Raw genomic sequence first — 25,573 nt, forward strand, 5'->3', positions numbered from 1 at the left:
AAAGATACAGACGTAGTGAAGAGAAGGGCCATATGCACCCCAATGTTCATAGCAGCATTGTCCACAATAGCTAAATCGTGGAAGGAGCCGAGATGCTCTTCAACAGATGACTGGATTAAGAAGCTGTGGTCCATATATACAATGGAATATTACTCAGCCATCAAAAAGAACGGTTTCACAACATTTGCAGCAACATGGACGGGATTGGAGGAGATAATGCTAAGTGAAATAAGTCAAGCAGAGAAAGACAATTATCATATGGTTTCACTCATTTATGGAACATAAGAAATAGGAAGATCTGTAGGAGAAGAAAGGGAAGAATGAAGGGGGGTAAACAGAATGGGGAATGAAGCATGAGAGACTATGGACTCTGGGAAACAAACTGAGGGCTTCAGAGGGGAGGGGGGTGGGGGACTGGGATAGGCCGGTGATGGGTATTAAGGAGGGCACGTATTGCATGGTGCACTGGGTGTTATACGCAAGCAATGAATCATAGAACATTACATCAAAAACTAGGGATGTACTGTATGGTGACTAATATAACAGAATAAAAAATTATTATTAAAAATAAATAAATAAATAAATAAATAAATAAATAAATAAATAAAGCCTGTCCTCAGATTAAAGCCCAAACTCCCCGGGCTGACTTTTAAGGTTCCTCATCATTTGGCCGCCACGACTTACCTTTTCAGCCTCACCTCTTACCACTCTCCCACCTCGTGCTCTACACTCTTAACTAACCCACTCCAAATCCCCTGAATAAGCCATGTGCTCCCATCCTCAGGAGTTTGCTTATATGTTTCTTTCTGCCTGAAATAATCTTCTTCTTCCCCACCTGAGTCATACTCTTCCTGTAAGTCTCAGGTCTGATGTCATTCTTTTTAGGAAGCTTTCCTGACCTTCATGAGACTCTTCCTATCTCCCCGGGTACAACCCTTGATCACTGCAGCAGGCCCACCAGGGTTTCCGGTTTAAGACTCCCCCTACAAGGGTGCATTCTACTCAGGTTAATCTCTCTTAAGCCTGATATCTGTGTAATTCTTCCCTGTGCTCAAAAGTATCCAACAGACTTCTAGTACTTAAAGGAAAGATTCCTCTCTCTTTAGCCTGGCATCCTTCTGGTGGTTTCTAAGATGCTGACCAGTGCATGTTTCCCTAGTTCCCTTTTACTTCCTTCTCCTACCACAACCCCCAATCCCATCTGCCCCTCCTGGTAAAGTGGCCCTTAAAGTCCAGCTGAACACATACCAACTCCCCGAAGCCCGCCTTTACATCCACAATCGATCTCTGCTGCCTAGTAAACTGCTGAAATCTTTTGTTTTTCTCTAATTTACCAGTTAACCATAAAGTTCCTTGTACAGCTAATCTCTCATGTATATCTTTTCTCCTCAACTCAGTGATCTATTTCTAGAGTTCTACGAGAGAACTTCATATGGCTCTGTTAAACCTTACTTCTATCCTTTCTTACCCTCTCAAATTTCTCAAAGTTTGTACCCACTGCTCACCAACCCTTCTCTCACTACTCTGCTTATCAGCCTCTACTTCACGAAAACTTATCTTTTACATATCACCCTGATTTCCTTCTTGTTCAAACCCTTCTCTTCGTTTCCATGCTCCTGTCCGCCTCTCCTGCTTTAGATGGCTGACCTTGAGCCCTGTCTTCTGTTTTCCATATGGGAAAGGCTGTTTATGACAAGACAAGGGGATGGAAATTAAGAGCAGAGACAGAAGGATGACTCTGAAAAGAAGGAATACCTATACCCCTTTCTCTAAGATTGGTAGGAAGGAGGAGAGGATGAGTATGAACATAGATATGACCAGTGGGAGTTAGAAGGAGGCTTGTGTGAAATCATTTGCCCCCATCTTACCTGTTGGTATCTCTGGCCACATCTTCGTAGACACTCTGCACCCCAATCTCCAGCCTTGTGCAGCCATAGGTCAACATGTCACTTAAATGCCGCTTCATACAATAATCTGGTCTGGTCTCAATAGTAATTCCGATACACTTTGTGAGGCTTCTCTCAGAATACCTGCAGAGCAAACCTAAAAGTAAACAACTTACCACAGCTTTAGGACATTTAAAGGACTGTTTTCTCTTAGTCCTTCCTATAAGACAGTGGTTAAAAGCGTGGCCTCTGGACCCAGACTGTCTGAGTTCAAATCCTGCCTCTGCTACTTCCTAACTATGCAAACAGGAATGTTGTTAACCTCTCTGTCCTTTGGTTTCATTATCTGCAAAATGAGGCTAATGGGAGTCACACCTCATAGGACCGACATGAGTGACCTGGCACACAGTACTGTTACCATCACCACGTTCATTCTTATCCTCCTACAGTACGCTACTAACCACAGTTTCCTTGAAAGCTGTGATTTCAACTGTGGAAACCCTAGCAATCCCTTTTCATATATGTGAAAATTATCTGCCTTATTTATTTCCCATTCCATATTTTATGTCATGTTAAATAAAAAAAAAAGGAGAAGGTATGTATAATGATCATAGGAATAATTCATATAAAATGTCTTCTATATACACACAAGTCATTCTGCCAAGCCTATTAATCTTACCAATGATTTACAAAATTAGGCATCATTTTTCTCTTTCACTAACACCAGGTATCAAAGTAGTGAGTAACACTTTAGATTCTAGTTGCTTGAGTTAATGGCTTTATTGCTGGCCAAGAGTCCAGAGAAGTAAAAACGACTTGCTGAGGGGACTGCTGATGTGAGGGGAGGACCTAACGTTTATGGAGGCCACCGTGCCAAGCGCAATGCTAGATACTCAGTACATATGGAATGCTCCATCAGCTCTATGAAGTGTGTCTTCTTATCTCCATTTCACAGATGAAGAAACAGGTTCAAGGAGATGAAGTACCTTGTCCAAGGACATAGAGCTCATAAAATCCAAGTCAGGATTTGAAATTCGGTCCACCTGACTTCCAAATCCTTATTCTACATTTCATTTTACAGCACTGCTTAGACAATTCAGCAAGGAACATCAGATTTCTCTTTTCAACTCTCTAACGTCCTAGAACCCAGTGATTCTTTTTGGTGCACCCTTCTACAACTTTCTCAATTCCTTGGGAGGGTAAGGTAAAAGGTAAACCTCTTTTTTTTTTTTTTTCGTTTAATTTCCTTCCTTTCAAAGAAGTTCAAAGTTCTTTCTTGAAGTACAAAAATCATAACATTTCCAAAATTTTGTAACTACTCCTTTAGGTTCACTTCTTCATTAACTGTCAATAAAAGCCAACTTAGTCAATGTTAATAACAGTTATTAACGAAGTTAAGAATCACTGAACTGGAGGACTGATTCTGAAATTTTTCATTCTTGACATTCAAACTCTTTTGCACTGTTTACTACTGTATTCCAGAAGGTTTTATACAGGATTACCACTGGCAACAGAACTAAAAAGTAAATAAGTAGTCCAAAGTTACTAAAAAGTGAATCATAAGAGAGAAAAAGGGCTCAGATTTTATCAAATCTTGCCTAAGACAGGATACTAAATCATTATGCTTCTTTGAAATAAATCTGAAAGTCCCGAGCGTCTCAGAAAGGTGGGTACCAAGACCTACAGTGACAGGAGTACATAATGCCGTGGCTAAATATAATTTTCTTCAAATATCAATCATTGTGTTTGGGGAAAACCATATTAAAAAGTTAAAATACTCCTATGTTATGGAGAAAGGAAATCACATGAAGATTGATTTAAAAAAAAAGGAAAGCAAGAAACTCTAAATTAGTGTATTTAAGAAAGTGAGTAAGAACATATTAGAACCAGGCATTCCAAAATTGTATCATAGATCTCCCTATTAACACTGTTTCATAAAGCCTCCAATATTTCTTAAAAGAAAGCTCAGCAACACAACAGTACCTTGGAAAACTGGGGAAAAAACTAGAGGATGGGTAACTGTGCAAGTGGGAATCTTCGTAGGGGAAAGAGAAAAATCACCAGCTAATCTTTCTATTGTCCAGATCATGGAAGGCATGCAGACACAGAGAAGAAGCCGCTGCAAGGACTGTAAGGCTTCTTCCTAAGTAGTTGGAATATAGTATAAGGACAGAGACAAGCCTTCTTCTCAAACAATAATTTAACACCACTTCAAAAATGTCTTTCCTCTTAAGAGAACTGTCATTACCTTTGGCAGGAGAAGAAATGGAAAAATAAAAAGAAAAAATTCAGTTTCTAAAAGCTGACATTTTATATTTACGAAAAGCTTTTACTACTATCTTTTCAGAATTTTATTTCATTTGAAAAGCAATTAAGCAGAAACTCTTAATTTGGATGACAAAAACAATGGGGTATTTTCCTCAAGAACAGAGTTCAAGGTCATCTTTCCTATAGGAAAGGAAATCCTATTTTTATTAGGATTTTGTTAATGCTACATTTAGTCCTACAATCACTGAACCTACCTCTTTATTTAAGAGAGGTGTAAAGATATTAATGATTGTTCTTTAATATGCAAGTATTTGCATAAAGGCTTTCAACTAGTCTAAGCAAATTACAACTTTTGGGACGATTTTCAGGGCCTGCCATAAACCTCCATTATCATTTTAGGTAGCCATCCAACAGTATGCCTCTCGTTTAGTACCTTGTTCAACTTCCATACCTTCTGGGGGCCACAGAATTCTTAAGTTCTTGGGCACCTGGGAAATGTGCTACACATTTTCCAACCCTGATCATGAACTTTTAAGAGACCAAGTCAGGACTCATATCCAATTCCTTCTTCTAACTTCAATTCCACTGTTCTTTTTGTGATATTACAGGGTCATCTTAAATAAGTCTGGACCCTACCTATGTGGGGCTATGATGAATCCTACACTTTTTGTATGCCACAGTAGTGGCACCAACTATAGAAGATAATATGCTCTGCAAAGCCAAATATAACTTAAACCAATAACTTATGCTGACAGCATTTTTTTTTTTTTACAAGGTTGGGGCGTAGGGGTGGGGGTGGGGTGGGACAATACCTTCAGAGTTTGAATGTACACAAAAACTAAATGCTACCCGGTCTTCAAAACATAGCTCAAATACATTTCTCCTTCCACAACATCTTCCCAGAGCCTCTCATAACTTTGTGCTCCCATTCCCAGAGCCACCTTGACCATAATATGAATACAGTTTGCCTTGTTATTTGTGGATATTTATCTGTGCATCTAGACAGGAGGCTCGAATATGTTTAAAGGTAACTGCTTAAGGGCTTCAGCACTAAAATCTTTCCTTCAGTGTAAAAAAATACAAATACAAAGAATGAATAAATGAATCAGGCGTAACTGAAGACACAGGTCTCTCTTTACTCCCATAGCAGCCTCTAGATAATTCTGCCGGTTGGTTATCTTTCCTCTTGCAAAGAATCAACCCTAGAGGGTGCCTCACACTGGACTAGGTATTCTATAGAAAGGAAAAATACACTAGCTCTTGTCCCAGAGATGCTTCACAACCTAGCTACAAGAAAAAGACAAAGGTAAAATCAAGAACTACTTAAGAACAAGGAGCTAGAAGAGGCAGAAATATATATTATTTCTTGGTCTATTTATGGAAGGAAAAAAGTAAACTATAAAAATGATATCTATTATTAAACTCCTTGCCTAAAGGGCCCCAACAAAGGGGACACTGAAGGAAGACAGCAAACCAATGTTAAAGTCTCTCTATTATCTTCTGGAAACTGTTTACATGATACACTCCAGGAGGGCTATGGCATCAAAGAACACTTCTCATTGCTATCAATTTGTTGCAGTCCTCTGTTAAAGCCTCTGTCATTAATAAGGTCAGATATATCTTAGTCTACTCCTGCGTGAAATCCACTAGAGCTCTAGGCCCAAATTCCTGAAAACCTTATAGAACCTTCCTGCATGGACCTCAACCTGCTTAAATGAAATGGCAAAGTAAATAAAAATGGTACATAGATGAAATGTTAATTTTCATTAGTCATAATGTAAAAAACTCTCTTCCATATCTATAATCCCAAAATCGGTATGTAGAATCTACAAAATTCTTGGACAGCCAAAGATCTGTGTGAATTGCCAAATAACATCTGGGATTATTGATGCAATTCCTCAATAGTAGCATCACAGAACAAATTCTTTTTTGCTATAATTATATCTGGAAAATATCTCAATAAAATTTTATGCTCTGTACAATGACTGAGTTGGGTGTTTGATGATATAAAAATAACATCTTTTTTCCTTTTCCCTTTATTTTTTGAGACGGTGGTCAATTTTGCTTCCTGGATATTGGTTGCTATGTCAAGGGGGTCTATAAAACAGTAATGTTCTGTCCAACACAAACCAAGGAAACAGAATTCTGATTTTTAAATGAGTACAACCTATGACAAACTAACCTGGTGACCTTGTGGTTTAGAGACTAATCAGGGATCCTTGCTCCCTATCATGCTAGTTGACAAGGTATAAGATATGTATAGGCAAAACAACCCATAACATTTTGGGTTTTGATTCTTTCAACAGCTGACAAGAATGCTATCAGACAGCTGAAGAACCAACAGCAATGCATTATTAATAGAAAAAAACCACAGTTATTACACATTCTCTTAACATTACATTTACATTCAAATTTAACAACTATATAAGGACTATAAATGCATTATAGAAAAGCTGTCGTTGCCAGAAAATAATTGCTAGATAAAAAATAACTTCCAAATACATCCTTTAGATAAACATTCTCATTCCAATAGAAATCTTCAAACTACAGGATGTCAGAGAAAGAAGTAATTTCAGACATAATTTAGTCCCACCTCATTTTTATAGATGAGGAAACTAAAGCACAGAACACGTTAAGTGGCTTAAATCAGGTAATAATGTAAGATAATCACAGAAATAAATGTGGAACCTACGTCTCCTGATTCTTCATGCACAGTTCTTTCCACTGGGTCATTTCATAACGTTTCCTTAGTACTCTCTATCTGTAAGACATTATGCTAGCTATAAGGGATCTTCTCTCTTAAGAAGACATTCCCTATTAAAGGAAATAGGAAGGGGTGCCTGGGTGGCTCAGACAGTTAGGCATCCAACTCCTGATTTCAGCTCAGGTCATGATCTCAGAGTTGTGAGATTGAGCCCCGCATTAGGCTCCTCGCTCAGTGTGGAGTCTGCTTGGGATTCGCTCTTTCCTCTCCCTCTGCCCCTCCCCTGCCCTCTCTCCCTCCCTCCCGCAAATCAATCAAATAAATAAATAAAAATCTAAAAACAAACAAACAAAAAAACCCCCAAAAACAAAAAACTAAAATCATATAGAACAGGCTCTCCTTGACCAAAATGGCATTAAATTAAAAATTGACGACCATGAGATATCAAGAAAAACTCCATGTTTTTGGAAATTTGGAAATTAAACAACCCATTTCTATATAATCCATGGGTCAAAATATAAAGGATTTAAAAAATATTTTGAATAGAATAATAATTATAAACAACATATCAAAGTTTATGGGATTCTGTCAAAGCAGGGCTTAGAGAAAAACCTAATGGTTTCAATACTTACATCAGAAAAGAAAAAAGGTCTATAATAATGGCCAGGCCTCTATACCTTACTAAGTCATAGAAAAAGAACCATAAAGTACCCCAAAGAAAGTAGAAGAAAACAAACAACAAAAAGTGAAGCAGAAATCAATGAAGTAGAGGACACAAAGTCAAAAGTCAGTTCATTGAAAAGAACAACAAAATTGATAAACCCCTAACTAGACTAATCAAGGAAAAAAAAAAAAAAAGAACACGGATTATCAGTATCAGGTTTGAAAGAGGGGTGATCACCAACATCCTACAGACATTAAAAGCATAATAAGGGAATTATGAACTTAATACCAAAAAGTTTGACAATCTGGATGAAGCAGACAAATTCCTTGAAAAATATAACTTACCAAAATAGATACAAATAAAACAGAAAATCTGAATATCCCTAGTTAGGAACTGACTTAATCATCTAACACCCTTCCATAAAGAAAACTTCAGCCTTGGATAATTTTACTGGTGAGTTTTAACAAACACTGATGGAAGAAAAAACATTCATTTTATTTGAACTTTTAGAAAACAGAGGAGGACACACTTCCTAACATACTTTATGGGGCTGGCATAATAATACCAAAAGCTAACAAAGAAATTACGAAAAAGAAAATTACAAACCACCCTCTCTCATGAACATATACACACAATCCTTTCCAAAGTATTAGCAAAATTATATATAAGAAGGATAACACATTATGACCAAATAGGGTTTAACCTAGGAATGCAAGGTTAGTTTAAAATTTAAAAAAAATCAAAGTAATCTACCTGATAAAAATATAGGAGGAAAATTATGTAATCGTCTGACTAGATAAAGAGAAGTAATTAGACAAATGAATTAATGATAAAACCGCTCAGCAAACTTCTTCAATCTAATAAAGGTACCTACAAAAAACCCCTCAAGTAACACTGCAGTTAATATTGAAATGTTTCCCCTGTGTTACTGGGAATAAGAAAAAGAGGCCCACTCTCACCACTTCTATTTACCACTGTCCTAATGTCCTAGCCATTACAATAAAGCAAGAAAAAGGATGCAAATCCAAAAAGAAAAATTAAAGCCTACTGTATTTGCAAATTAAGTGATTGTTTATGAAAAAAATCCTAGCAAATTTACAAAAACAACTTTTAGAACTAAGCAGTGAATTTATTAAGGTAATATAAGGTAATATACAAAAATCAATGGTATATCTATATACTATCTGTAAACCATCTGAAAATGAAATTTTTAAGAAGTTCAATTTCTGTAGCATCAACAGACACAAAAATATTTTGGAATAAATTTAACAAAAGGCTAATAACATCTCTACACTGGACATTTCTAAGAGAAATTAAAGAAGACCTAAGTAAACGAAGAGACAGACTATGTTCATGGGTCAGAAGACTTAATATTGTTGTCAATTTCCTCCAAATTGTTCTATAGTTTTAACATGATCCCAATCCTAACACACTTTTTAGCAGAAATTGACAAGCTGATTCTAAACTTTATACAGAAATGCAAAGGAACTAGAATATCCAAGACAATCTTGAAAAACAATGATAAAGATGACTCACACTGCTTGACTTCAAGATATACTATGAAGCTACAATAATCAAGACAGTGTGTTAGTGGCGTAAGAATTAAAAAATAGATCAATGGGACAGAACAGAGCCCAGCTCCACGTTTATATTCCATCAATTTTTGACAAAGCCACCAATATAATCCAAACGGGAAAGGGAAGTTTTGTTTTTTTTTTTTTTAAAGATTTTATTTATTTATTTGACAGAGATAGAGACAGCCAGCGAGAGAGGGAACACAAGCAGGGGGAGTGGGAGAGGAAGAAGCAGGCTCCTAGCAGAGGAGCCTGATGTGGGGCTCGATCCCACAATGCCGGGATCATGCCCTGAGCCGAAGGCAGACGCTTAACCGCTGTGCCACCCAGGCGCCCCGGAAAGGGAAGTTTTTAAACAAGTGATGTTGAAACAATCAGAGGTCTACCTATATGGGAAAAAAGAAATCTTGACTCCTACCTCACATTACATATAAAAATTATTCAAGATGGATCATAAGCCTAATTGGCTAGCTAAATATAAAAAACTAAAACTAGAACTAGAAGAAAACACAGGAGAGTAACTTCTTGTACTGGGAGTAAGCACAGGTTTAATAAAGACAATACAAAAGGCAATAACTATTAAAGCAAAAAAATGATAAATTAGACTTCATCAAAATAAAAACTTCAGCTTAAAGTTAATCTTAATATAATGAATACTCAAGCCACAGACTGGGTTTTCATATTTGTAAAATATAGATCTAGCAAAAACTGGTATCCAGGATTTATAACAGCCCAATAAAAAACAGGCAAAAGATTTTAACAGATACTTCACAAAGGAAATATATACAGAAAGTATAAGCACATGATAAAGTGTTCATCATCATTAGTCATCAGGAAAATGCAAATTAAAGCCACAATGAGATACCATTACACACCTACTAGAATGGCCAAAATTAAAGAGACTGACAACACCATATGTTGGTGAGGATGTGGAACAACCAAATGCTCATACATCACCCTCGGGAGTACAAATGGTACAACTACTTTGGAAAAATGTCTGGCAGTTTCTTATAAAATTAAACATAAAACAGAGCAGTTCTACTTCTAGCTTACCCAACAGAAATAAATACTACATTCACAGTAAGACTTGTACGAGTATATTCATTGAAGTTTTATCATAATAACTGCTAACTGGAAATAGCCCTGGTGTCCATCAATAGAATGGACAAGCTGTGGTCTATGCATACTACTCAGCACAACCACTGAAATACCCAACAACATTGATCAATCTCAAAATATTAAGCTCAGTTAAAGAAGCCTTACACAAAAGAGGATATGGTTATATGGAAGGGGAAAAAAGGGAATAACAGCTGCCTTTGGGAGATACAGGTGAGAATTCACTGGGAAGGGGCACTAGGAAACTTTCTGGGATGATGGTTATGTTCTATATCCTAATAGGGTTTTGATGCACAGGTATATACATTTATTAGAACTCATCAAATGATATACTTAAGATCTTTGCACTTGATTGTACGTAACTTTACTTCAAAGGAAAACACAGTGGACTAGTAATGATGTACATAATGATATATTTGGAAAGAAGTGTACTGAAGTCTGCAATGTATTTTGAAATGCATAAAAAAAAGAGGGATCCATGGATGAGTAGAAAAATGGATAGCTGGATAAGTATGTGATAAAGCAAGTACTGTAGAATCCAGGTGACAAGTATGTAGTGCTCACTGAAAAATTCTGGGTTTTTGTTTGCTTGTTTCATATAAAATACTGGGAAGAAAAACAGCAGTTAATATGACTGAGATCGTATTTTAGGTTGAACTGCCAATGTCAAGGATCCTGGTCACCATCCATGAAAATCTGGTTGACCAAGGGAGGAAGTAAAAGAGGTCAATATATAAAGTGAGGGGTGGGGAGTAAATTAGAGCCAAAGCCAATAAATGCAAGAAGTCTGAACTGTGCCTGAAAAAACGCCCAGCGCAGCAAGGCAGAAAATAGTCACATTTAAGCCTTCTGAGATTGCTTTTGCTTTCTTCTTAACTTCTGCAAGTCTATGAAACTGTCTTCTAGGCCTAGTATCCAGCATTATCTAGCACTCTAGCTTTTCCAAGATGCATAAGGACACAGCTGGAGGATTTAAAGTCATTGATGAGGGGCAAAATAGAAGGAACGGAAATGAATTAAAAATTCCACTGGGAGAAGGTATGACTCACCCACTTCTTGATGGGTAACTACCCTTTGAAATTGCATCTATTGAAAACAGCCAAGAAGCATTAAAGATTGAATGTAAAATTGCTTCTGGGCAGGACTGATTAAAAAGGAATAAAACTATTTTAAAAGGTTACTCTGAGTTATTTGGCAATATTTGCATTCCAGTGAATGGGTGACTCAGATCCTAATGCTGGTCCTTTTCATCTCCAGAGCTATGATTTTTAAAGGACAACAGTCACCAGTAATTGTTGCTCTCTGGAGACAACTGACGTCTCAGTCTAGCTGATAGAAATGAGTGATTACCACTCTGCTTGATTTTATGCACCTTCACAGAAACCACACCTGCTTTGTCCTTGAACTCTTTTACTTAGCTTTCCAATTTTTCTATTTGCAAGGATAGAACATACTTTTTGCTACTAACTTGCTGTAAATAATAACCAGGTTCACTTTTGGGGACTTTTCCTTACCTTAACTTTTAATCTTTTAAGTAAAAAGCAAAACTTTAATCAGGTTTAAACATCGCTTCAACTTTGATCAGGTGAGACACTGGCTACCAAAGGAGGGTAACATGAGCTAACTGCAATATGAATGAAGACTTTTAACATTAAACATTATGGACTCGTCTGTCACTGTAATTTTTAACCTAACTTAGAATTAATCTTTTAAATTAAAACCTCTGCTATGCTAATGAAAGTCAGTATGGTGTATCTGTACTCAGCAATAACAACTAATAGCAACTAATCTTAAAACAAACATAAAGCTCATTACTTTACATCTGAGAAAGGTCAGCCAAAAGGGGTAACCCAGCCAGTCTTCACAAATACCCTGGGTGCAAGATAACACAGAGAACAGAGAGGTAAATAGCTCATCCAAAAATTTTGAAGAAAACACATTATGTCCCAAACACAGTATCTCTGGGCTGCTCCCTTTCACAAAATGTTAACATTTGAAAATGGTTTTCTAGGTCTCTAGTTCTATAGTACAAACCAGACTACCATTTCTTTAAACTATGTAACATTTCCCTAAAAACTAAATACAATCTTTATTGTAGGGAGTTAGTAGCAAAAAATCTACCTCAACAAAACAAACAAGATGTCACAAATCAGCTTTATCCAGATTATCTCATAAAACTATAGAGACCAGGAGAAAAGAACAAAACATGTCAAATATGGGTTGGCATGACTCAGTATAACACTTATGGATGGTTTTATGGCTCCCAGATTGTACTTTTATTACTTCCCAAGAGCCATTCATGAAATTTGTTGCAATGAAGACTCAAATTATATGTAAATTTTCATCTGAAAGTAAAGTGTTTGTTGCCCTCTTGAGGTAAATTCAAGAACAGAAATAAAACAACGCTGGCTTGACCTAGTCCATTACAGAAAGAAGCGTTCTTCTCCAACAGGCTTCTTCTACAAACATATCATGATCTGAAGCTGGATAGTTATAATATAAACTCTGTTTTTACCCCAATGACAGACAACTTACAAAAGGCGCTAAAATATTTCTGCAAAAATAAAGCTAAAACTTCACACCAAGAATAAAGCAAAAATTTTAAAGTTTCAATTGATAAAAATGTCAAACTAGCTGCATCCTAAAAATTCATTATGCAGACTTCCGTTAACCTAGCTCATATGACCCAGGGGACCCAAACTATAGATGGTGAAAAGCTCTGTGGCAAACTTTTATGGAGGCTGGGAGGGTGGGGTAAGTATACTCAATTCCACTTAATAAACAAGGTCTTTAACACGAGAAGAGTCGCACTGAGAAAAGGATATATAACATCTAAGTGTGGGTAGACAAATTCAGTGGTCTTGATAGATTATCCTGTTAGGGAATTCTCAGAGTTAAATGAATTTAAGTCAGTAATTCTGAGGTACTGTTGCCATTTCGATGTCATGAGGCTTTGAACTAATTAATGTTGTTTCCCCTCAAATTACGTTTTATTCTAAGCTATCACCTGATTTTCAGTATTAAGAAGAATGAGTTTGGGGCGCCTGGGTGGCACAGCGGTTAAGCGTCTGCCTTCGGCTCAGGGTGTGATCCCGGTGTTATGGGATCGAGCCCCACATCAGGCTCTTCCGCTATGAGCCTGCTTCTTTCTCTCCCACTCCCCCTGCTTGTGTTCCCTCTCTCGCTGGCTGTCTCTATCTCTGTCGAATAAATAAATAAAATCTTTAAAAAAAAAAAAAAAAAAAAAAAGAAGAATGAGTTGGATTACATCATTAGTCCTCTAAAGTCTCAAAGACTTCAGTGTTTTACAAAGCATGATTTATATTCATGAATGATCAAGGTTTTGAATAAGCAGTAAAAATACGGTCATCATCTCATCTTGCTACTAAAGATCCTGTAGGAGGAAGAGATCACACCAGCCAGCTGTTGTTAAAAGTCCAGATTCATGGACATAGAATTAACCCATCACATTCTCTAGAAGCAATCGAAGTATGTTCCTCACACACTCTCCCAGTTGCTGAACTCTTTATACAGATCTCTCGAGATACCTTTAAGCTAAGGGGGTAGGGAAAGTAGGAAGGACACAAAAGATGTCCCTATTCTAAGAGGTTGCCCTACCTAAGTTATTAGCTGTCAGTATTTGACCTACAGGTTGAGCATTCTTTCAAAATTCATTTACACATTTACTTATGGCTACTATGTGCCAAGAACCATTTTATTTACGGGTCAATGAAAACTACCCTTAGGTTCATTCAAACCTTGGTTGCACTTACCACTCTACAAAAAATTCTCTAAGAGAGGCACTATTTGAACAGCTTTGTAATTACCTATGTGACCCTCCCTACCCAATGTAAAAGAGAAGCTAGAAAAAAGCCTGAATGCAGGAAGAGGAGTGTAAAAAAAACTCAAGAGATCCTATTTCTTCCAATATTTTGAAGTTCTGATGATGTACACACGTGTGCTCATATACACACAGACACACACTTTCATACATCTTTGTACCTAGCATAGTTTCCTGGATTATAGCAAAGTTCAGGCTCTGAAAGCAAAGCTGCCTGGTTTCACAGCCCCACTCGGCCACCAACTACCTGTGTAACTTTGACAAGCTGCTTAATCTCTGTGCCTTAGTTTCCTTACCTGTAAAACAGGGATAATTTAAATACTCAACTCAGGGCGCCTGGGAGGCTCAGTTGGTTAAAATGTCTGCCTTCAGCTTAGGTCACGATCCCAGGGTCCTGGGATCGAGTCCCACATTGGGCTCCCTGATCAGCGGGGAGCCTGCTTTTCCCTCTTCCTCTGTCCCTCCCCCTGCTTGTGCTCTCGTGCTCTTTCTCTCAAATAAGTAAATAAAATCTTTAAAAATAAATAAATAAATACTTAACTCAAAGGTTTACTGTGAGTTTTGAATAAATGAGTAAATATTTATCACAATGCCCAGCACATGATATACAGAGTAAACATGAATGTCCTCCTTTATCCCCATCTCCCATGTTCCTTCCTCCTCAGCTCTAACTAATGCCCATAATAATCATCACTCTACTACCGCTTCAATGCATTTACATTTTCTAAGCATTTACACACATTTCCATGTGCTTACTTTTCCATGCATTTACATTTATGTGCATGTAAAACCATTCACAAAAATGATGGGATCTCTACTGTAAGAATTGTTCTAAAAATTGCTTTTTCACACAGTATACCTCAGAGACCTGTAACTCTTCCACATTAGGTGAACTTATCCATCTGCATGGCTATAAATGCCATGTATAGGTTGATAACCCCCAATTTTGCACTGCCAGCACAGATGTCTCTTGTATAGTCTACCTGAATCTCCACTTGAATATATCTTAGGTATTTCAAACTTAGCATATCCGAAGTAAAATTCTTGGTTTTCTCCCATATACCTGCTCTTCTCTCTGTCTTTTCCATCTCAGCATATGGCACCACCCATCAACCATTTCCTATAACCAAAAGTTGGGTATCACACTTGATTCCTTCCTCTTTCTTACCCCCAACCCAATTCAAAGCCCTGTCATTTGCAACAATGAAACAGAGTTCTAATCCATCCTCTCTTCTCCATCATTACTGCCACCACCCTCAACTGAGCTATGATGGATATAATATTCTTTTTTTTTTTTAAAGATTTTTTTTTTTTTTTTTATTTGACAGAGACAGACAGCCAGCGAGAGAGAACACAAGCAGTGGGAGTGGGAGAGGAAGAAACAGGCTTCCAGCGGAAGAGCCTGATGTGTGGCTCGATCCCGGAATGCCAGGATCACACCCTGAGCCGAAGGCAGACGCTTAACGACTGCGCCACCCAGGCGCCCCGATGTAATAGTCTTCTATCTGGCTTCTCACTTTTACTCTTGTAATCCTTTAATCCATTAGCCAGTCAACAGACAGAATGACCTTCTTATCAACCTGAATGTGTCACTCTCCTGCTTAAAACCATTCATCTACTTCCTACTGCATTTCAAATAAAATTTTAGCTCCCCAAAAGCATTATATTCTCTGGCCCATACTTCACTCTGCAAGCTCACCTTATGACATTCTCTCCTTTGTTCACTGGAGTTTAGCCACACTGGCCTCCTCTCTGTTCCTAGAAGACCCCAAGATCTTCCCTATTTCAGTGACTTCGTCTTAGTTTTTCTGCTCTTGGCCTGATTCCTCCTTATATTTCGGGTCCCAGCTTAAATATTACCACTTTGTCTAGAGAATAATCTTATTCTTTATCATAGTAGTCTATTTCTACCATAGCATTCCTGTTTATTCGTTGAACTAGTAGAAATAAGCACCACAAGGGCAAGGACAACATCCTTCTTATTCCCAGTGCCTAAAGCAGTGCACAACACCTAGTGGGCCTTCCATAAACATTCAGTAAATAAGAGGGACTAGTATATGGTAATTAACTAGGTTTTCCTGAAACTTCAGAAAATAAAAACTACTTTAAGACTCACTTTTTAAATAACTGAACTATATATAAAACATTAGTATTCTTCTTGCTAAAAACTGAGATATGAGATATCAAAAGAATGTATAATTCTCTTTTGTCAACTACAATGAATAAGTCATATCATTCATGAACGGAATCATTTAGTAATTATTAAGAACAGAAGTTATTAAATAAAAAACACTTGTTTTGCTGACTTCATGGCAGCCAGATGTTTTACATAAAGTGTACTCCTAGTGCTCTTTTTGAGTGGTTAAATGTCTGCGAAAAACTCAACCACTCAAATCAAAACTACCCCTGTAGTTTAGACCAGCCTAAGGTTGAAAAACCTTCAGTGATTATATGAATCACTCTTTCTCAGAGAATACTAATGTCAATGAACCATACTCACTTATTAAAAAAAATAATTTTTTCAATGAAAACAATCCTTTCCCACAAAAGGGATGTAACTATGAGAACTAGGAACGTGTAAGGTGATGGATGTTAACTAAGCTGACTGTGGTGACCATTTCACAATATATGTACGTCCTTATGCTGTACACCATAAACTTTTACAATGCTGTAGGTCAATTACATCTCAATAAACTAGAAAAAATGTATTTTAATTATAGCCGATCAAAAATATGCAAACAAAAGGAACAAAATTCACCCCCACTCCACCCCCCACCACTGCCAAAAAAGAACTAGGAATATAGATGTAGAACAGAAGGAATTCTCACAGGCTGTGGCTAGGAGGATAAGTTGACAACCACTCTGGAGAAGACAGTAAAATAAGGATTTCTTACTTGACTGCCTCGTAAATATTGTTGGAGGTATGTCCTGATAAGGCATCATGTAAATTTCGAATAAAATAATCTCTGTATTCTTCTGGAAGGGCCATAAATGTTCCACCCATCACAATAAACTCCACTTTATCCACACTGTGACCAAGTTGTTTTAACTGAAATACATATAAATTCATCAGCATTAGACAGATATGGTCAACTACCCTAAGAAGGCACTGCAAATTTCTAATTTTATTTTGTAGTGTTTTCATCAGTATAGTTTAAAAATGAAAAGCAATTAAACATATTTAGCAAATTCTGTGGATTAAAAAAATAGACTCCAGAGTCTGAAAGAAAAAAAAATTATAGCTCATTGAGGGAAAGGGAGAATTAAAAAGAATCAGCAAGAAACTTAACATCAATACCTATGTGGAAATTAAAAAACACATGGAATATAAGCTAGAAAGCAGGAAGAGCAAATATAATAATATAATACAATATGCAATACAATAAACAAATATTTATTGATTATGTATTTTTATGTCAGAACTTCTGGTAAGCCTTGGGGATGAAAAAGATGACTATATGAAACATAATCAGGACTTGATGCCAATGGAAGAAAAAGAACATTACATTAGAAAGAAAAATTAAGAAGGCAGTTTTAACTCAAAACTTTAAAGTTTTAAATCAATTGTGAAGATTATGAGCACAGGTGGCACTGCTCTCTGGAGGGAAAAAAGGAAAATAAAAGTCCGATTGATGAAATACAAAATATAATCTCTCTCTACTAGGGGAGAGAATGGTACAGATTTTTCATTTTGTCAACTATAATAAGCCAAGATTCTAAATTTTAAAAACAGGTATTTAAATTTCTTAGGTTCTTCAAAAAATTAAAAATAGAAAATCAGTATGATACAGTAATTCAACTACTGAGTATTTAGCCAAAGAAAACAAAAACACTAATTCAAAAAGATATATGCACTCCTCTGTTTATTGCAGCATTATTTACAATACCCAAGTTAGGAAAGCAACCCGAGTGTCCACTGATAGACAAATGGATAAAGATGTGGTATATAATGATGTCTGTATGTTGACTAACATAACATAATAAAAAATTAAAAACAAAAAAAAGATGATGTGGTATATATAGACAATTGACTATAACTCACCCATAGAAAACAATGAGATCTTGCCATTTACAACAACATGGAGGGAACTAGAGGGTATTGTGCTGAGTGGAATAAGTCAGAGAAAAACAAATACCATATGATTTCATTTATGTGTGAAATCTAAAAAACAAAAACAGATAAACAAAAAGCAGAAAGACCCATAAATGCAGAGAACACACTGATGGTTGCCAGAAGGTAAGTGGGTGAGGGGATGGACAAAATGGGTGAAGGGCAGTAGGAGATACAGGCTTCCAGTTAAGGAATGAATCAGTCATGGAATGAATAAGTCACAGGGATAAAAGGTACAGCATAGAAAATATAGTCAGTGATACTGTAACAGGGTTGTATAGTGAGCGATGGTAGCTACAGGTGTGGTAAGCATAGCAAAGCAAAGCAAACTCGTTGAACCATTAGTCTGGACACCTGAAACTAATGTAACATTGTGTGCCAACTACAATTAAAAAAAAATTTGTTGCCACATCTTAGGCTTGAGAAAAACTGGGTCAAGTGGACTACCAACTTATGAACTCAAATTAATGCACTATGTAAAGGATGTCTACACTTAATATGGACAAAAAGGCACCTTTTAAAGTGTTTCTGAAAATGGCAAATAAGAATTTATACATATGTATATCTTTATGTATGTAAATCATATTCATACATACATACACATGCAAATATGTATTTAAGTATACATGTAAGGTGTGTGTACACACACACACACACACACACACTCACACACTAAAAGAAAGCTATCTGTGATTGTTTACAGAGCAAAATCATTCTGGTAGCTTTTTCAAAATATCTTGCCAGGACCCTAAACCACACTTAATCAGAACTCCAGGGGTGAAATGCTGGCATATAATTTGGAAAAGATACTCAGGTGATTCTAGTGCATTTAGAGTTAAGAAAAGAATCACTGGGGCGCCTGGGTGGCACAGCGGTTGAGCGTCTGCCTTCAGCTCAGGGCGTGATCCTGGCGTTATGGGATGGAGCCCCACATCAGGCTCCTCCGCTATGAGCCTGCTTCTTCCTCTCCCACTCCCCCTGCTTGTGTTCCCTCTCTCGCTGGCTGTCTCTATCTCTGTCAAATAAATAAATAAAATCTTAAAAAAAAAAAAAAAGAATCACTGCTCTGTGGTAGTTTCTAAATCTTTTAAAACCCATTTTCTTTTCGTAAACATAAAAATTTCATATGGTATTGAAACATTTTAAACATTTAAAATGAAACATTTTAAAAAGGAAACTGAAGCAATGGTCAGTTTAGAACATGGTAGGTTCCACCCAGGTGGAGTCCTCTCCTACAGCTGACAATCCTGATTCACGTGTGCTTGGGTGGCAGTGAAGTGCAAAATCTGAACTGGCTGGTATTCACTAATACTAGTTAGATAAATGCAGAAATGACTTAATGACCGTGGGTATACTACTTCCCATTAGAGATTCTGTAGTTGCCCTACTAGATGTTACTGTAAAAATTAGTGTTCACGCTTTTTTAAATTGGGTAAATTCAAAATAGAATTGTAAAAAAACTATATTAATGCTCAGATTTCCCAAACAGCAAGGCTATTTACACAGGACTTGTTTTTAATCAGTTACATTGAAGTATAATTTACATACAAGAAAATGAATTAATTTTTAAGTGTACAACTGGATGAATTTGCTTAAGTGTCTAGAGTTGTGTAACTACCACCACAGTCATGATACAGAACAATTTCACGACTCCCAAAAGTTCCTCATACTGTTTTGCAGTCCCACCCTGGCAAACCAGGCACAATACTTTTTATGTGGCTTATGGAAGCAAAAATTCAATCCATCCACCTACTGTCTAAGAACTTCCACACACCTACATTTGTAAATTTCATATGGTAAATGAGCTTGTAGAAGTTGAAAGAAATTTAGAGAATATAAAACCCTTAAAGAAAATAATAGAGTCTCTACAGGAAGTAGCGTTTCTGACCTTGCTGGGTATTGCAAAATAGTCTTCCTCCTTCAGATGGATATTAAAAACTTACCGAGGGGAAAGACACTCTTTTAGTTATTTCGGGTTCAACTCAAATCAAACGATAATACCTTCTGTGTACAAAAATCTAATTTAAAAATGCTTTTTAAAAACTTACCTGTTCTATTCGGTGTCTTGTCTGTAGATAAGGGTCATATCTCGCACGGATAGCTCGCATGGAGGTTGGCTAAGAAAAAAAGAGAAAAGTCTCCTGCTGGCCTCACATTCAATAAAAAATAAAAAGTAGTTTCAAAAGGACTGTATTAAAAATAAAATTCTCTTGTGCTCCTTCCTTCTTCAGTCTTGTTAGGGATCCAAACAATGTCCTGAATAGCATGCGGCTAGTCTCTACCCCACTGTCTTAAGTATCTAACGGCAGGGCGTCTCCTTGAATCGTATTTATCTTTGTGTAAACACTTACGAAATCTCCAGGCTCACTTTCTGCTGGAGCAGAAAGCGGCGGCTAAGGGACAGAAATGACAGGGAGCCTTTTCACCGAAGAATTCCTTTTGTATTTTTAAAAACTTGAACAATGGAAAACAAGTAAAAAGTGAAACGCCATATATAAGAAAAAGTCCAGTGGTTTGCTGGCTGCTGACCTCTTCTGAAGAGGCTGACTGCTTCAAAAGCCTGCTTGCTGTTCTCCTGCTTGCACCTTGTCCCTACTCTAATTCTTTACCCACACAGCATCAAATGATCTTTTAAAACACGACACTGGAACAGATCATCCCCTTGCCTTCAACCTTAATGGCTTCTCGTGACACCTATAATAAAATCCAAACTTTCTGCCCAGCTTACAAACTCCTATGTCATCTGTCTCTCCAATCTCATTCTTCCCCTTACCCACTAAGTCCTGGTACACCCCACTGTCGTTCCTGCTACGGCTCCTTGTTCTAGCTATTCTCTCTGCTGGAAATGCCCTCTCCCGCTATTCCTGCATGGCTCCTTCATGTCATTTGGGATTCAGTGCAAATATCTCTTCAGACAGTCACTTCCCAACCACCCAGACTGAAGTATCTACTCGGCTTCTACGGCTCTAACTCAATTTTACTTCTGTGCTTAGCATTTACTAGTACCTGACATTTTCTTCTTTTTTGTCTATCTCCATTAGAACGTAAATTCCATAAGATCAGGGGCTTTGTCCATTTTTTGCTGCTGAAGAAGCAGTATAATGTGGTGGTGAAAAACAAAGAATTCAAAACCTGGCTCTGTCACTTATTAGCAGTGTCTCTCTAGGCCAGGTGTTTAGGACTTCTAAGCCTGTTTCCTTATTCATAAAACCAGGATAATAACAGTGTCTACCTTCAAAATGCTGCTGTAAGGTTTCAAGTTGTAAAAGCACTTAGAATAGCTGGACATATATAACAAGTGCTTATATAAGTATTTTTCCAGTGACTAGAGCAATATATGTAGACATTCAGCAAATATTTGGTGAACACCTTCTATAATCAGGACAAAAAATATAAAAAAATTTAAGAAAGCCAGTACTTGTATGAGCACACAATAGGTAAAGTATGTTACATGTCCTCAGGACAACTTCACATTACTTTACCTCATATCCAGTATAAGACTGGGTTGAATATTCAAAATCTGAATCAGGTCCACCGGGACAGTATCTGCCAAAACAACCAAAAAATGATGTCAGACACAAAAGTCAGTTCAGACTGTCAGATACAGTCTAGTTCAAGTATCTGCAGTCTCCATAAAATCCTGAGAGCAAACAAGATTCATTTTCAAATCCTAATAGAAGAGTCCATCTTTGCAGTATCTACAATTAATATATTTTCTATGAACAAGTAAACACAATGAACATATAAGGAACATTATTATAGTCATTGTCAGAATGTTGCAGTCACTGTTATTTTAGAAGTTTAAGCTTTTAGGGACAAGGAACAGGATCTAAGTTTTCCTAGGTTTGGAATGGCTCACAGTGCTCGCTTGGTAACTATACTTAAAAAACCTTTCTCTCATTTAATCTTCCTACCTAGAATCATGCATGTTCTTCTGCCTATTTTTCCAATTATCTAAATTTAAGAAGCTTAAAAGTTATTTATAAGGACAACTTTTTAATCTGATACTTTTCTGATCCAAGCTCATTTTATACTTCTGACATTTAGAATTTAGGCAGTTCATATTTCCACGTTTCATTTATCAAGTTACAGACTGTCACTCTTGAGTTCTATAACCTCTGTTTTTTTGGTTTATTGCAACATATTAAAATCTTTGTATGTTTCATTTTTAAAGCAGTGAAACATCCTATCAATGGCTGCTTGTTTCAAAGAACTTTTAGTTAGTTTTAAAATCAAAATTAACGAAGTTTTAAATATTACCAGCATGCACTGATTAAAACTCTAGGGGATTAACTAATTCATTTAAAATACACATGCACACAACTTATGAAAATCATCCATACTTACACGCATATATTTCCTGTAAAACTGATGTGTGGGCATCTGTGGGGTTTGCACATCACAGCCACAACAGCAATCTACAAAAGAAAGATTAATAAAAAAGCTATTATGGAATAGTGAATACACAATCCTGGAGAGTGGCTATCTCTCAGAAGGAGGGAAAGGAATGCAATCAGAAAATGGCACATAAGGAAAAAAACAAAAAGAAAATGGCACATAAGGGGCTTCAATGTATCGGTAACACTGTATTTCTTAAGCTGAGCAGTGGTTAAAGGGTGATCTCTTTTTAATGTTTTTAATCTCTAAAATATACAAATGGACTTATATACTAGCTTGGATTATATTTTACCTATAAATTAGTGCAAAATAAGGAATTAATAATTTTCAAAGTCAGAGTGATTCTATTCTCTCACTCTATTTTACTAAAATAGCCTACAAGACAAATTTACTTTATGCAATAAAGATATAAAATTACATCTAAGCCTAACCTTTGCAACTCAACCTCCTCACGGATATACTGATCTCAATATTTAGAGCAGACATTATTAAACTAGGAGCTATACTTCAGAGTATGTACAAAATATTCTCAGAGGGGTCTGTCAGAGCCCTCCTGGTCTGAGGACAGTATGTGCTTCAGAAAGGGGATGATGACAGAGATAGAAGTATGGGGCACTGGGTGTTATACACAAATAATGAATCATGGAACACTACATCAAAAACTAAGGTGTACTGTATGGTGACTAACATAATAAAAAATTATTATAAAAAAAAAGAAGTATGGTTACATATGGGGGGAGTTGGCCAAATAAGGGTATAGACTAAGGTGAATATAAGCCAGGTTTCTTACTATCAGGGAAGGAAGTTATAAATATGAACAGGGAGAGAACTTGGATAGAATGGAAGGTATTGCTGTGAACTCTCAGTTTTCAATAAATATACTGATATACAATATAAATGCAAACGTGTTATGTGTATGTGTGTACACACAGGTATGTATGTATACGTATGTATTTCCTGGCTTGGATCACTGACTCGGTCTAGAAGCAGCAACACCCGAAGAGCAATGAGTGTATCAGCATTCAGATCTTGGTTTCTAAACACCCTTCTCCAGTGAAAAAAACGAGGGCTCCTTGGAGAAACAGCTGATTCCAGACGTGGCGCAAAGAAAGAACAAGGTGAGCCTGGAACATTTTATTATGACAGAAAGCTAGAAACTGATCAAAAAATGATGGGGACATTTTAGAAAGACACAGAAACCAGCCTGAAAGGGCTCTCACTGGTCAAATCAGGGATCATTTGTACATAAAAATAAATAATAACAGTAACAGATTATAACCCACCAAACTGGAAACCATTAATCCATTCATACAAATAAATGAATGAGTAAACTGAAAATCTGATAAGGAATAAAATACTTACATAGTTTCAAAGTACTTCACCACACAAAACTTTTTAATTACAAAATGGAAAAGATTAACTTTACAGAGGAGAAGCTTGGTAGACACTACCTTGATCAAAGCGAAAAATATCAGAATGAAGAACAGAGCGCTTCTTGATTTCAAACTATACTACACAATATGATATTGGCATAAAAACAGACACATAGACCAATAGAACAGGAATAGAAAGCCCAGAAATAAACCCCTCATATAGGCTCAGTTAATTTACAACAAAGGAGCCAAGAATATAAATGGGGAAAAAACAGTCTTTTCAATAAATGGTGGTGAGAAAACTGGAGATCCACATGCAAAAGAATAAAACTATACTACTATCTTACATAACACACAAAAATTAACTCCAAATGGATTAAAGACTTGAATGTAAGACCTGAAACCATAAAACTCCTGGAAAAAAAACACAGGCAGAAGTTCCCTGACACTAGTCTGGGTGTTGAAGTTTTGAACCTAACTCCAAAAGCAAAGGCGACAAAAGCTTCTGCACAGCAAAGGAAACCATCAACAAAAGGGAAAAGCAACCTACTGAACTGGAGAAAATATTTGCAAATCATACATCCAATAAGGGGTTAATATCCAAAATGTAAAACTCATCTCAATAGCAAAAACCACATATGATTAAATAATGAGCAGAAAACTGGGACAGATATTTTCCCAAAGACATACAGATGGCCAGCAGGCACATGAAAAGATGTTCAACATTAATAATTATCAGGGAAACGCACATTAAAACCATGAGATATTACCTGTTAGAATAGCTACTATGAAAGAGATAAGAAAGAACAAGTGTGGGTGAGGATGTGGAGAAAAGGGAACCTTCATGCACTGTTGGTGGGAATACAAATTGGTGCAGCCACTACTGAAAACAGTATGGAGGTCAAAATTAAAAATAGGCCTACAATATGATCCAGCTATTCCACTTCTCGGTATTTGTCCTAAGAAAATGAGAACACTAATTTGAAAAGACATATGCACCCCTATGTTTGCTGAAACATTGTTTATGATAGCCAAGATATGGAAACAACCAAAGTGTCCATCAATGGATGAACGGATAAAGAAGGTGTGGATAAAGAATGAAATTTTGCCATTTGTGACAACATGGATGGACCTTGAGGGTATTAAATGGTAGATGAAATAAGTCAGAAGAGAAACACAAATACCATATGATTTCATTTATATGTAGAATATAAAAAAGAAAACAAAATAAAACCCATATATACAGAGAACAGACTGGGAGTTATCAAGGAGGGAGGGGGCTAGGGGATGGACAAAACAGGTGAAGGGGGTCGACTGTATGGTGATGGATGGTAATGAAACTTATTGTGGTTATCATTTTGTAGTGTATACAATTATCAAATTATTATCTTATACACCTGAAGTTAACATGATATATATCAATTTTACCCCAATAAAAATGTTACATACCAATTTTACCTCAATGAAAAAAAAAGAACATTATCAGTGACAGGACAAATTGAAACTATATACCACCTTATAGGATACCATAAGAACGCATTATCACTTCTATGCTGTTCCTGCCAAAAATGCATATCCTGAATCTAATTATGGGGAAACATCTGATTAAGCCAGATTGAAGAACATGCTACAAAATAA

General features: G+C 36.6%; 1 protein-coding gene across 1 annotated transcript in view; it reads right to left on the reverse strand.

Annotated features, from left to right (window-relative positions):
* ELP3 (elongator acetyltransferase complex subunit 3) overlaps window positions 1-25,573 on the reverse strand; it is a 101,230-nt gene that overhangs the window by 56,615 nt on the left and 19,042 nt on the right. Inside the window, exons 4-8 of the mRNA XM_026518933.4 lie at window positions 22,512-22,582; window positions 21,647-21,710; window positions 20,213-20,281; window positions 16,948-17,102; window positions 1,869-2,030 (exon numbers count right to left, since the gene is read on the reverse strand). Coding sequence (XP_026374718.1) covers window positions 1,869-2,030; window positions 16,948-17,102; window positions 20,213-20,281; window positions 21,647-21,710; window positions 22,512-22,582 — 521 coding nt within the window. The remainder of the gene's footprint in view (window positions 1-1,868; window positions 2,031-16,947; window positions 17,103-20,212; window positions 20,282-21,646; window positions 21,711-22,511; window positions 22,583-25,573) is intronic.

Source organism: Ursus arctos, unplaced genomic scaffold, assembly GCF_023065955.2.
Source record: "Ursus arctos isolate Adak ecotype North America unplaced genomic scaffold, UrsArc2.0 scaffold_11, whole genome shotgun sequence".
In the NCBI taxonomy this organism is placed as follows: Eukaryota; Metazoa; Chordata; class Mammalia; order Carnivora; family Ursidae; genus Ursus; species Ursus arctos.